The 12,929-nt window shown below is 43.2% G+C and overlaps 1 protein-coding gene across 4 annotated transcripts in view; it reads left to right on the forward strand.

Annotated features, from left to right (window-relative positions):
- The window catches only part of SORCS1 (sortilin related VPS10 domain containing receptor 1), a 497,774-nt gene that overhangs the window by 310,789 nt on the left and 174,056 nt on the right, over positions 1-12,929 (forward strand). For all 4 annotated transcript variants that reach the window (XM_032880513.1, XM_032880527.1, XM_032880538.1 and 1 more), the window contains exon 4: positions 3,546-3,704. In XM_032880513.1, coding sequence (XP_032736404.1) covers positions 3,546-3,704 — 159 coding nt within the window. The remainder of the gene's footprint in view (positions 1-3,545; positions 3,705-12,929) is intronic.

Here is a 12,929-nt window from a genome sequence, read left to right on the forward strand (position 1 = left end):
AATCAAGCTCCATATCGGGCTCCCTACTCAGTGGGGAGACTTCTCCTCCCTCTCCAACTCCCCTTGCTTGTGTTCCCTCTCTCGCTATCTCTCCCTGTCATAAATAAATACAATCTTTAGAAAAAGATTGTTAACTTATTTACTTTTAATAGTCTTCAGAAGGATACAAAAACCTAATTTATTTAGGAATAAGTTACTAAAGAATTTGATTTAAAGACTGAAATAATAAAATTCCATTTATTCAATTAATAATTTAAGTACTCTTTGCCATTCAACCACTGCACTGATTGTTACCCAATTATGTTGAAGGCTGTGATTAAGTAATTGAAATGCATTGTACACAATGGTACATACTTATGTGTGTATATACATTTGTGTGTTTATGGTTCAGTTGGAAATGAATGCAGGTCATAACACTTAAATGGAAAAAAAAATACATCCATGATATTATATAGAGATGTGAATAAAAAAGTAGAGGGAAGCACACACGTGGTTTGACTTGTTGAAGGAATAGGGTCATGAGCAATTTATTTTTCTTTTATTTTGAATTCTGCTGGCAGTCTTACAAAGTTTGTGCAATAAAAAATGGCTAAATAAAAATGGATCCAGATTGACCTGTTTGTTTTGTGTGGATTTGAGCAGAGATTTGAGAGAGGAACCACTGGAAGGTTTGTGTAATTCAGACCCATCTATAAATCTGACAGGGGAACTTTCCTGACAGCTTCCATCATTTCCAGAATGTCAGATTTTCAGAGAGAGGGTTTCAGGTGAGAGAGGGAAGGTGAGATTTTGGTCTACATATTTTCAGCACTCAGAATAAAAACGAAGGGAGCCATGGATTTTGTTTATTCAATATTAAGTATCCATATGTGTGAAAATATTTGTGTTATTCTGCCTTCCCTTCTCTAGTATTATCTGGAAGCAGAAGGTCTCATATAGTCTGCTGACTTAGAGCACAGATGAGTATCAAAAATATTGTAGACGACACATGAAAACCAGCCTGATTAGAGGCTATTCGGCGGGCCTACTGTTTTTATTTTGATGAAATAGTCTGCCAGGAGAAGCAGGTGGTGAAAGCTGTGCTCATGGGAAGAAAGGAAAACATATTTTGGTTAACAGGGAACTAGAAAAATCAGAGGAGGGGAAAAAAACCACCTTGCCTGAGACAAGGATGCTCTATAAAATTGAGCCACTTCATATTATTGTGGAAATGACTTTCTCGCCGTAGAGCCAAAAGTTTGTTATATATTATTGCTAATTGTGGTTGGAGACACAAACCGATGTGATCACTTGGTGACTTATTTATTATTTAGAAAATGACAGCTTTCATATGCCAATAAATGTGAAATCACCTGGAAGTCCTCTTGGGAATTTAGGAGCCATCCGAACGTCCCTTGCTGAATGCACCTGCTAGATTTTAATGAAGGGACGTGAGTTTGTACTTCGTACATGACCCAGTGGTCCTGTCTCAGCCATCTGATGAGCGGACATTGTCTGTTCAGTGGAGAGACGGAGACACCTACATAACTTTGTCACAATTTTTGGTTTGTCACAATTTTGGACAGTGGCCTCGCTGGAACATGGAGTGAGGCAATTTGTCTCCAGTTCCGTGTGTGCATTTCGTCTCGTCCCGAGGGCTCCCGACAGCCAGGATTGCGCTCGCTCCACCACGTACCTCTCTCCTCTTCACAGAGGGGCAGGTTAAAGAATGATGAGGAACCTCGAATCCATCCTGGGTTACATAAACGCAGTTCAGTCCGTGCGCGTCTGCTGTGCGCCCTTCATGTGCCATTTGCACTGACAGGACGCCGCTCTCCACGCTGACACGAACTGTTCTTGAGGTTTCAATACGATGGCCTCCCAAGGCCGGAGAAAGCTCTGTGTTTTTGTCTGGCATGCGGATCTTTTCTGACGTGGCTCTAGTTTTTTTTTTTTTTTTCTTCCCTTCCCCCTCCTCTTTTCCTGGAGCTGCCGCATCCTTAGCCGGGAAGCTTTACACCCCGGGCTGCAGTGATTTCTCTTCATACGGCCACACATTAAGCACATCTTTCATGCTTCTCCAAACCAAGCTCAGAAAGTGCCAATTAATAAGTCGCCGGGGAAGAAGTCCGTGGGTAGCATTACGGCCTCCTGTCTGGAGATATTAGGTGCACACTCTGACTGACAGAAAGCAGACCTGTGGAGAGTCAGGAATGAGGTACTTTATCACGTTCCTGGAGGCATAAAATGAGAGAATAGAAAGCGGTGTCCAAGGTGGCTCTTCCATCATGGCCCTGTTGTGGACGGTCCCCACCGCTCTGGCCGTGGTCAGCCGTCCTAACAAGAAAGTACCGAGCAGGGGCGCCTGGGTGGCTCAGTGAGTTAAGCCTCTGCCTTCAGCTCAGGTCATGATCTCAGGGTCCTGAGATCGAGTCCCACGTCGGGCTCTCTGCTCAGCGGGGAGCCTGCTTCCCTCTCTCTCTCTGCCTGCCTCTCTGCCTACTTCTGATCTCTCTCTCTGTCAAATAAGTAAATAAAATCTTAAAAAAAAAAAAAAGAAAGAAAAGAAAAGAAAAAGAAAAGAAAGTACCGAGCATCTGAAGCTGTGAACATGCCCACATGTAAAGCAAATTCTTTGGTCAGTAGACTGAAGACCAAGCAGGACGCCCAACTATTCTTTCCACGGTGCTTCCATTCATACCTGCTCAGACTGCTCTGCGTGTCTTTCTACTTCCATGTGACGACTCCGAAAACTCTTCATTTATTTACTTACTTATTTGGAAAATATTTATGGAGTCTATAAAATATGCTGGGTATTACTCTAGCTTTGGGGAATATACCTGTGGGGCAGAAAAAGAGAAATATCCAATATCCCTATTCTCATGGAGTTAATGTACTAGTAGGGAGTATGTAGCTGATAAGCAAAATAAAAAAGGAAATTATGAGATAGGTTAAAAGGTGACAGAGTTGGCCTCATACAATTTCCAGAGAAGGCTTTAGAACACCCAGCCTTTGAGTCAAGGCTCAGGAAATCAGACTAAAGGTAGGATGACATACAGGGCTAGTGTTGATGTGAACAAGAGGGCTTATGGGAAGAGAGAAAAACCAGTGGAGCCCATGCTATGTTTCTTTCCACCTTAACCACAACAGACTATGACAAGTCTTGCTCTTTCATGTCCCCAAATGGAAAGTAGACAAGGCACAATAGGAAAGAGGGCCGAGGTAAGAGGAAGAGTGGGACATAGTTTAGATGAAGGAAATAACCGTGGGGGAAAAAAAACAAAACAAGGAACCCTGTAGAACGAACTAAAATGCACCCCTCCATGTCTTCTTCCTTCCTTACACCTTGTCTGCCTCTTCAAGTTTTTTTTGTTTTTTTTTTTTTTTTTAATAGTTTCATGGCATTGGTCCAGGAGAACAAACCCGCAGAGTCAAGGTCCTTGTTTGACCAAACGTTCTTTGTTCTTTTTTCCTCTCTTTCCAAAATTTTAACTTGTTGCTAAGTTTTGTAAATTTGTAAGCTTAACTTTTTGTTGTTTTCTCTCCCCCACAATGCCTGGCCGCAGATTATGTTACTCACAGACCCGGAGATCGAGAGCAGCTTACTCATCAGCTCCGATGAGGGGGCCACCTATCAAAAGTACCGGCTCAACTTCTACATCCAAAGCTTGCTTTTCCACCCCAAGCAGGAGGACTGGATCCTGGCATACAGCCAAGACCAGAAGGTGAGTGCGATTACTTTGTTGGAGACAACAGCGCACGGTTTTCCAGGGAACAGGCCGCTAGCTAATTGTCTCTGCATTTCCTCTCGGTGGTGGCTTTGGTTTTGGGCAGTAGCCTGAACTCTGAGCCAGGAGGTCAGGGGCAGCAAGGAGGATTTCAGGGTGCTCGCTTGAGCTGTGTCTACATCTGAAACAGCATGTAAGGCAAAAGCCTGACACTCAGGAAGACATGGTGGAGAAGCAGTTCTTAAATGTGACGGGCAATAACTTAAAAATGTGGTGGGCAGTGAGGAGCTCCCAAACCCTTTGGAATCTGAGACTGTTGTGTGCATGTGGAGATATGACCGTTTTTCTGGGTAAAGGGCCCATAGCTTTTCTCAAAGCCTTATAGGGAAGGACAACCCTGAAAAGGCAAAGAGCACTAACTAGGGATTTGCCAAAACAGTGAGAGAAATGGCCAGAGAAGCAATAATAATGTCCATAGATAATATTATTCAGAGTCAAGTAATGTCAGGATTTGTCTGCTTTTGGTGATTGCATTGAAGGAGAAGTCGACTTTGTAAGAAAGCGCTGAGTGAGGTTGTGCATGGGTGCGTGCATGTGTGTGTGTGTGTGTATGAGATATGTGTATGTGTTTTATGGGATACATACTATAAAATATATTACATACTCTATACTACAGATACACTATAAAACACCTTTAGCTCCTGTTTTTAGAAAAACTTAACATTTTCAGATAGAATATAAGGCTAGCAACAACAAATATAATTAAATAGAAGTTTCACAGGCAAATAACAGACTCTAGCCGTTAAAGCCATCCAGAAAATAGGTGCAAAAGTGGAATGCTCTTTGTGAACTGTGTGATTCAGTGAAGCTATCTTGCAGATTATTTTTATAGGAATCTTGTGCTAGAAATTACATATATTTAAAGAAATACTGGATTTCTATGAGTGAGGAGGGTACTCAAGGGTTTTTTTGTTTTGGTTTTGTTTTTTCTTTTTTGTTGGGAAGATATAGATGTGAGGGGAGGGGAATAGTGGAAGCAACTTTCCAAGGTCTCTATTGGCATGGGCATTTTGGAGGAAGCAAATTAAAATTCTCAGGATTGGAATTTTATTCATGCTGCCCTTACTGCAAAAAAAAAATATACATATATATACATATATATATATATATATATATGTATATATATATGCACATTGAGCCTAAAAATAGAAAAGATTTAGAATTAGTTTAAAAAAAAAAACAAACACTAAGCAGCTTGCCTACCCTATTGTAGAATGTACAATTGCATTCCTGGAGTCAGGCCACCATGCATCTGGTCCAAGATGGTGCAGTTACCAGAGGTGAGGCTGAGCAGCTCAGAACAGAGAGAGTAGTAATTTAATCTACCGGGCTATTGTATTTTCTTTGGCAGTTGGTTAATTTTCCCTCTGATGCCAGAGGTACAGTGAGGGCCAGATTTACCTGCCTAAGTTAAAACAGTTGTGCTGGAGGAAATGCCCCAAAACAGAACCCTTTATGCCTTAGCACTTCCAACAGTGCTCCCCACAATCACCGTGGCCAAGTGGACAACCATGGGGGAGTGAGGACATCTGAGTTGGGGCCCCAACTCAGCCATGGAACTTGGTGCACAGTACTTGGTGTTGGCTCTTTGGCTTAAAATACGTTTGCATGGATCAGTACACTTACAGGTGTGCATCCAATGAGATTGAAAAAAAAAACAACAACACATTAGGCCCCACGTCTGGTTTAGGTGCTCATCATGGTTCAGTGTTGGTCTCAAATAGCTTTATCAAGGAGCATTCAGTCCATGGGGGAAGAGAAGATAAAAAATGCACATGAGTTCACCAGTAGTCTAACAGAGGCCAAGAGTCAGTGCCTTCATTCACACATAATAGAAACCCAGTTGAAGTAGCTGGATGTAGTCTATGAAATTGTCAGCCCAAAGTTCAGGAGATGGAGATCTAATGAAATGATTTCACCTTGACCTTGAGGAATATATGTCATATTTCTGTTTGGAGGGTCATACTTCACACAAGAGGAATGTCAGAAATAATAATACAAAGTTAGAAAAACCATGTCTACACAGTTGTGAATGTGTCCATTTGGCTGAAACTGAAATTTTGTAAAGTTAATTCTGGGTATATTTGTGGAATCTGATATTGGTTGTTTTTTACTGTTTTGACTATTGGACTGCAAGGCAGAATAAATTTTGTTTTCATAATTAGGAGCCTGGTGAAAATTTTGGATAGTGGAATAGTGTGTTCAGAGGTATAGATTACAAAGTTTAACCTGGTAGTAATTTTAGGATGAACTGTGGTTATAAGGAGGTCAAAAGCAAGAATACTAATTAGGGTGATATCACCGTAGTCCTGTTCTGGACCAAAAAGTATCTTCTGTGACCATGGACCCAATGAATTCTGTCATTGTAGAGCTGGAAGAAGCCTTGACAGTCCTTCTGGTATGTAGCTAACAAACACCAGATCTGAGAAGTTAGTGAATTTTCCTAAAGGGAAATACCGCTCATTAGCATCACATGCCAAAGTTCAGTGAATGGAATGAAGGCTTATGTGAAATTTGGTAGGGTTCTCATTCTTGATTGTGACATCTCGAGATTAGTAGAGAGGCAGAAACCTGCCTTTGTGTTGAACTCTCTGTTATTCCAGGAAAGAATGAAGGGGGAATCATCCTGGAAAAAAATTGTGGATAACCTTCTAATACGAGTAGGGGATAGAGTACACCTTGTCTCAGGGCTTGAATCATAGAATGAGGACCGGGGCTTTCGCTGGGAGGAGAATGGGCTGCCACCATCAGATGACTTGGCTGGAAGTCAAGTTGAGAGGGTCTGGGGCCGCTCAGGTGGGTCAGTGAGAGGGAAATGATAGCCGGCAATCACCCGTGAATCCTGGAGCGTTCACCGTGGATGAGATGCCACAGTGAGCATGGAGGAGGGTCCTGCGCTGGTGCCAGCAGGCCCGCTACTGTATTTGCCCAGGAAAAGGGAACTTTTATTCTTTCATGGAAGGATTGCTCATCAGTTTTTCTGTGACAGCTGCTCTTGCTGCTGTGGCAGAATTCCCAGCTCTGATCTCGCCTCAGTGTGAGGACTTGCTCTGCTGGATGCTTTTCTATGCCAATGTATGGTGAACAGAATCCCCAAGCAGAAGGTGCTGTCTCTTAGAAAGAGTCTTCTTGAGGAGACAGCTCCTTCAGCCTCACCTGCGAATGGAATCCTCCTCTCCTCCCTCTTTCCTGGTGTCCCACCCCCCTTGTCTTCTCAGGCATCCATGCCCTCTTTTGCACATACTCTCCCACTTTTGCCAGCTGTACTTTCCCCTTACTTCCCTGCCATGGCCTTTTCTCTCCCACATTGCAGGAGACTTTTAAGGCCCCGAGGACAGAGTCTGGGTCTCTGGCTTGCTGGATGGAGCCCATATGGGCTGCAGTGTTCTGCTGTGCTTGGCCTGCATTTCATCGTGAAGGCCTCTGTACCCAGTGGAGGCTTTTTGATGTGAGCATTTTAAAGGACTCAAAGAAATTGCTGAGCAGATTGTCCTTTCTGGCCCAAGATAGAGTTTTACTGGCCATCAATTCCATAGCAAATCAGATTTAAAAAACAACAACAACATCAGCAGCTTTTAATCAAGGAGAAATGCATATGGACAAATGGCCTCAGAATTCATAAAATCAGGACTCCCCCTGCCCACACCTGTCAGTGGTATGAAATTCCTAGGCAGTTGCCAAGAAGTAAAAGCTTTCTTGAAGGGGAAGGGAGGTTAGGAACCCTAATCCCTCTGAAGTCCTAAAGAAGTACTACTTAGGTAGCCTTTGTCTGGGGCCTTCTGCAGTATTGCCATAGCACTAGCCTCCTGGGCTTCTAACAGGTCTATGTGAGGACATGCCTTTGGAAAGCCTTGGAATTTCCAGAAAAATAAACATTATAGACCTTATGGAAATTTTACGTCAAATGGACAGGGCGATACTGATCCCATAAAGTCACACCGCTTAGAATTCTTACAGAATAGCAGTCGGTCACTGTGGACACTACGAAGAATCCATGGCATTTAGTGTAGAAGCACCCAAGTTGTGCTTTCCTTTGTTTATTTATTTTTTATTTCTTTAATTAAGCAGTCGGCAAAGCAAACATCCTGTGCCTTCTTTTTGTTTCTTTGCATTTGTAAATCAAGCAGGTACTGGAAAACAGAGAGAGAGAGAGAGAGCGTTCTTCACTTCATTGCTAGTTTCCTCTCACTTTCTTGCCTCAGTGCAGGAAACCACCCAAGGAAGGCTTAGCAGCAGGCTGAGCCTGCCAGATTACATCTTTATTTTAATTTGGCAATAAACTAGTGTACAAACTGTGCTATAAAACATTGCCTCCAACGGCATCTCTCAGTCTGCCTTAAACACCTCACTAAACATGATGTGTTGGGAAACATTTGAAATGAGAGAAAACAAAACGCAGATGTGACTGAAAGAAAAAAATGGGAGAAAAGTGTAAGAATATGCATATACCTCCGTTTTGCAGGCCACCGTGGGGGGCCCTGGGCTCATGGCCTCTCCATTAGGGGTCGCCCCACAGGAGCGGTTTATAAAGGGGAGGGTCTGCAGGGTTTTGAAAGGGACATGAGCAGTCCTGAGCAGCTCCGGAGGAGAGGCCCCCTTGCTCTGCTTACCCAGGCTGCCAGTGGGGGTCCGCGGCCCCGACCCCTTTTCTCTGGTCCTGTGCAAGTACCTCCTCTCATCATGCCTGTGGCTGTCCAGTCCATCGAGGCCATGAATGCAATTCCCATTCCCCCAAGCAAGAAATCAAACTGAACGAAGTGGCCGGGTCTGAGCTGTGGGAAAGCGGAGAGCAGGTGTTGGTAAGACACTCAGAAGGGCAGGGGTGGGGAGGTGTCAGGAAGCTCAGCCTGCTGTTCTTGGAACCGAGGGTGGCTCGCCCGGTGTCACCAGACCTTCGCGGCTTTTCAAGAGCAGGAATCCTGCTTCGTGTGAAATGTGATATTTTCTTATTTTTAAGTATTTATAACTAACTCAGAAATTTAAAAGAGAAAACTGTGGAGGGCAAAGAAACCTCACCTGCTGTCTTGCATGGGTCCCCAATCACTTTTTTGGTCCCTTCTGTTTTTCCCATCGTCTTTGTTTTTCTCTTGTTCATGGATCTCCCTATCAGTTTTATTTTAGGAGATGTTAAATTGTTTTGTGAATTTAAAAAATGCATCTAAGTGGGGTGATCAGTCCCATGGAGGGAAGACAAAACCTTTAAGACCGTTTGGTGGACCACCCCACGCGTTGTGGCGGTTGTAGGATACTCTGCAATTTATATTGTTCCATTTATTTTGGAGCTCTGTGATTCGGCAGTACAAGGTCTATCATGTGGGGACCTGCTTGATTCCTCTGTATTCCACATCGCAGTTTATGAGAGAAATAAGAAATCCTAAGGCTTGCATGTTCGCTTCACATTCAGTATTTTGGTATTTATGTATGTGTGTAAGACACACACAAAACCAAAACATGGCTTTCAAGGCAGAGAACACGTTTTGATAAGGAGTCTCTTTCTACAAATAGCTGAGACTCTGGGGTGCCTTGGTGGCTCAGTCTATTAAGTGTCTGCTTTCGGGTCAGGTCTTGTTCTCAGGATCCTGGGATCGAGCCTCACATCAGCTCCCTGCTCAGCAGGGAGTGTGCTTGTCCCTCTCCCTCTGCCCCTCTCTCCCGCTCGTGCTCTCTCTTTCTCACATAAATAAATAAATTCTTAAAAAGAAAATAGTTGAAACTCTAAATATTACCAGCCAGCATTCTCTGTATGAGTGAAGACGGACTTTGAGTTAAAATGATATACTGATAGAAAAGGAAAATTATACTGCCTGTGTGTTTGATAGTATACCATAGAATTTTAGTAACTTGCATAAAAGTAAATTAAAAAAAAACTTTTAGTTTCATATCCATTCTTAGGAAAAACAATAACAGCAACAACAACTTCCTTCCATTCCTTTTTAATCTTTTGTACTTCTCCTGACTGGTGCCTCACAGAAGGCTATTACTGATCACAATGTTTTTGGATGCTGAGAATTCCCTGGGAAATTATGATTGCTTGAAAAAGGGATAAATGTCAGCATTTTCCAAAACTCAGTCATACTGGTTTCTCACCAGTGCTAGACAGTCCAGAAACCAGGTAAGAGCATGAGCTCTCTACTCTGTCAGGCCCTCCCAATGGCGGGGGGACCTCCGACATTTCATTAACCTTTACTGGTTCTCCAACAAGACTGTGTGAGGATGCTGACATGATGTACATGAAACACATAACACAGAGCCTGGTACAGAGCCAGCTTGGTGGAGATGCCAGCCGATGCATTATTCAAAGGCCTGAGAGATAGCTGACCTGGTGTGGCATAGCTGGGTTTAGACACAAGGCTGTCTTCCTTATCAGTAGTGTCTCCCCAGTACCTGAAGTCATAGACACTTTAGTCAAAGTCGCGTGCCCTCTTAGCGATCAGTTACTAAAAGGTACCGTGAAACCAGAATGAATCGAGCAAGGAAAAACCAATACACAGTACTCAGAAAATATTGATTATAATAACAGTAAGCCATTAAATATTAAAGCATTTGTCTTCACAGTAGCTCTATTTGTTTTTTAATAGACTCAGCAGCCCCCTAACATCAAAAGGGCAAGTTTGAAATAAAAGAGAAATAGATCCTTGAAATTCAGCCCCCTGCGGATATTCAAATAATTTCTGCACAAGCACAAACACTTAGGAAACTGATATCTACCCAATACCGTCATGTTTCCCCAAGGCACTGCATTAAGTAAAAAGGCACTCAGTTATTTATAAGAAATATGTTGAACATTATATTCCATGCTGATTAGGTAGGAATTCCATGTGCTTGAAATTTTCCAATGTCAGAGCTGATTTCTAATCTCATGAATATGTAAATAACTTCAGTATCCAAGTACAAAACTAGCAATTAGAGTGGAAACCAGGGAGCTTGCTAAATGTCATCCCAGTGTCATCCCAGTGCTTGTTTATAAAACAAATTCTCAAGCTGAAATGCCATCATAGGTAAACAAGGGAGACCTCTGTTCCTCTTAGACACCCGTCTAACCAGGTTGTATTATTATTTTTCACTTGCAACCTGGAATACTTTGCTCTACCTGTTCCTAACCATTTGAGTGAAATGGGCTGGAAGAATAAGGAAAATGGACATTTAGAAGGAGTCAGTAGGATTAAAGTTGGGACAGGCACAATTATGCTATTTGGTAGCTCTTTAAGCTTTGAAATCTAGATAGTTACATTTTTGCTTGTACAACTCCTTAGCCTGCTCATTTGATCTGTTCTGTCCACCAGTTCTTGTCTGAATGGATTATGATATGTCCTTAATGACGGCACCAGTCTGGAAAAGTTTGAAAGGCATTGAATCTCATAAGAGAAGATGGATCTCTTTCCTTAAAAAGTTCATGGGGTACCCAGAAAGACCTGCCTCTAAGGCGGGCCCTTTAGAAATCTGGTAATGCTGGGATTTCCCACATTCTTCCATGACAAGAGTGGTTGCAAGCAATGATGTTGCCAAGAAAGGGAGTGATTTTGGGAGGAGAAAGCCTTGGCCTTGTGAGTAGACACATTTTGTGAGTTTATGACTCTGTGGTTTTCATATTAAAAAAAAAATGTTATCTTGTCCAATCTCCTATCAGGAGTACAAATTACAAATGGCACAGTCATTGCCCCAAGGAACCCAGAGGCCAAGATCACATAGCTGGCAAGAAGAAGAAAACCCAGAAGTCATGTATCCTCCTAAAATTGCCAGGTTCCTTTACTGAGGTATAGTCTTAAAAAAATATATATATATATATTTATTTATTTGACAGAGACAGAAATCACAAATAGGCAGAGAGACAGGTGGGGGGGCGGCAAGCAGGCTCCCCACGGAGTAGAGAGCCCGATGTGGGGCTCAATCCCAGGACCCTGAGATCATGACCCAAGCTGAAGGCAGAGGCTTAACCCACTGAGCCCCACAGATGCCCCACTGAGGCATATGCTTAATATAAAGTATTATTAAATGAAGAGGCACCAATATAGACCTTCAAGGCCTCGCTCTCCAGACTTGCTTAACTCCAGTGCCTGCCTGGCTGATCCCACTACAGATACCACTACAGGCGTGATGAAAAAATATCCCAGGACAGCAGGACATGAGATTCGAAGCCAAACAGGGTCAGTTGCTCTAGGAAAGACCACGATAAAAAAAAATGTTCAGCCTCAAAGGCTGGGAACTGGAAGCCTTGTCTAGGACCCTTCCTTACTTTTAGGATGTCTGGAAGAAAAGGCAGTCTCATATGCTTCTCCCTGTCATTCCTCCCTTCCTTGGGGTCTGAGGACAATCAGTGAAGGCTGCTGGCAATAATCTGTAGCAGAAATGAGCGAGAGCGAGCGAGCGAGAGAGAGAACTAGCATTGACCTTTCACTCTGTAGCCGGCGTTCTGTAAGGCCTTTCACATCAAGTGCTGAACTTCATTCTTAGAGCAAACATTAGAGATGTTATTGTGCCCATTTAGCATTTGGGGAACCTGAGGCTCTATGGAATTAAGAAAATTTCCTAACGTGGCCTGTCAGGCGATTGCTAGAGCCATAGTATAGCCTGCGTTTGAATGTCTTCCCACTCCGTCCTCCCTGCACCTTCGATCTAAAAACCAAACACCAAACACCAAAACCCTTTGCCTCCCTAGAAAAAACCAGTGTGATTTTTAAATTTTCTTTAATTGCTGTTGTTTTTCCTATTTTTCTGAATTTTTCTCTTTCCCATCCCACCTACCGTGAGAACCGTTCCCTCTGACAGATGCTGCGGCCCCCATTTCCGGAGCTCATTTCACAGCAGCGGGGAGGACTGTTGTTTGAAGATCCCAAGGGAGAGGAAGTGAGGGGCAGGAGGAGCCCGTGAGCCAGCGGGAAAGCACTATGACTGGCTCTTAGTCACCCTGCGCGCCCCCCTCGTTGTGATAGGGTGGATTCTGCATGTGAAATTGCCCCCCCGCCCAGGAGGAGTGATGGGGGCGTTCAGAAGTGACCCACTTCTGGTCAGATATTTTTCTTTTTCTTTTTAAATTTTGTTTTGTTTCTTTATATTTTTTAATGGTGTCTCTTCCTGCTATGGTGTGGCACCTTCCAGCTGGGCTGTCTCTCCTCCCTTCTGTCCTCACCATCCTGAGGCTTCTGTCTTTCGGAGGCACAGTTC

The sequence above is a fragment of the Lontra canadensis genome, unplaced genomic scaffold (genome assembly GCF_010015895.1).
Source record: "Lontra canadensis isolate GAN:19392208 unplaced genomic scaffold, GSC_riverotter_1.0 scaffold3, whole genome shotgun sequence".
Taxonomy (NCBI): Eukaryota; Metazoa; Chordata; class Mammalia; order Carnivora; family Mustelidae; genus Lontra; species Lontra canadensis.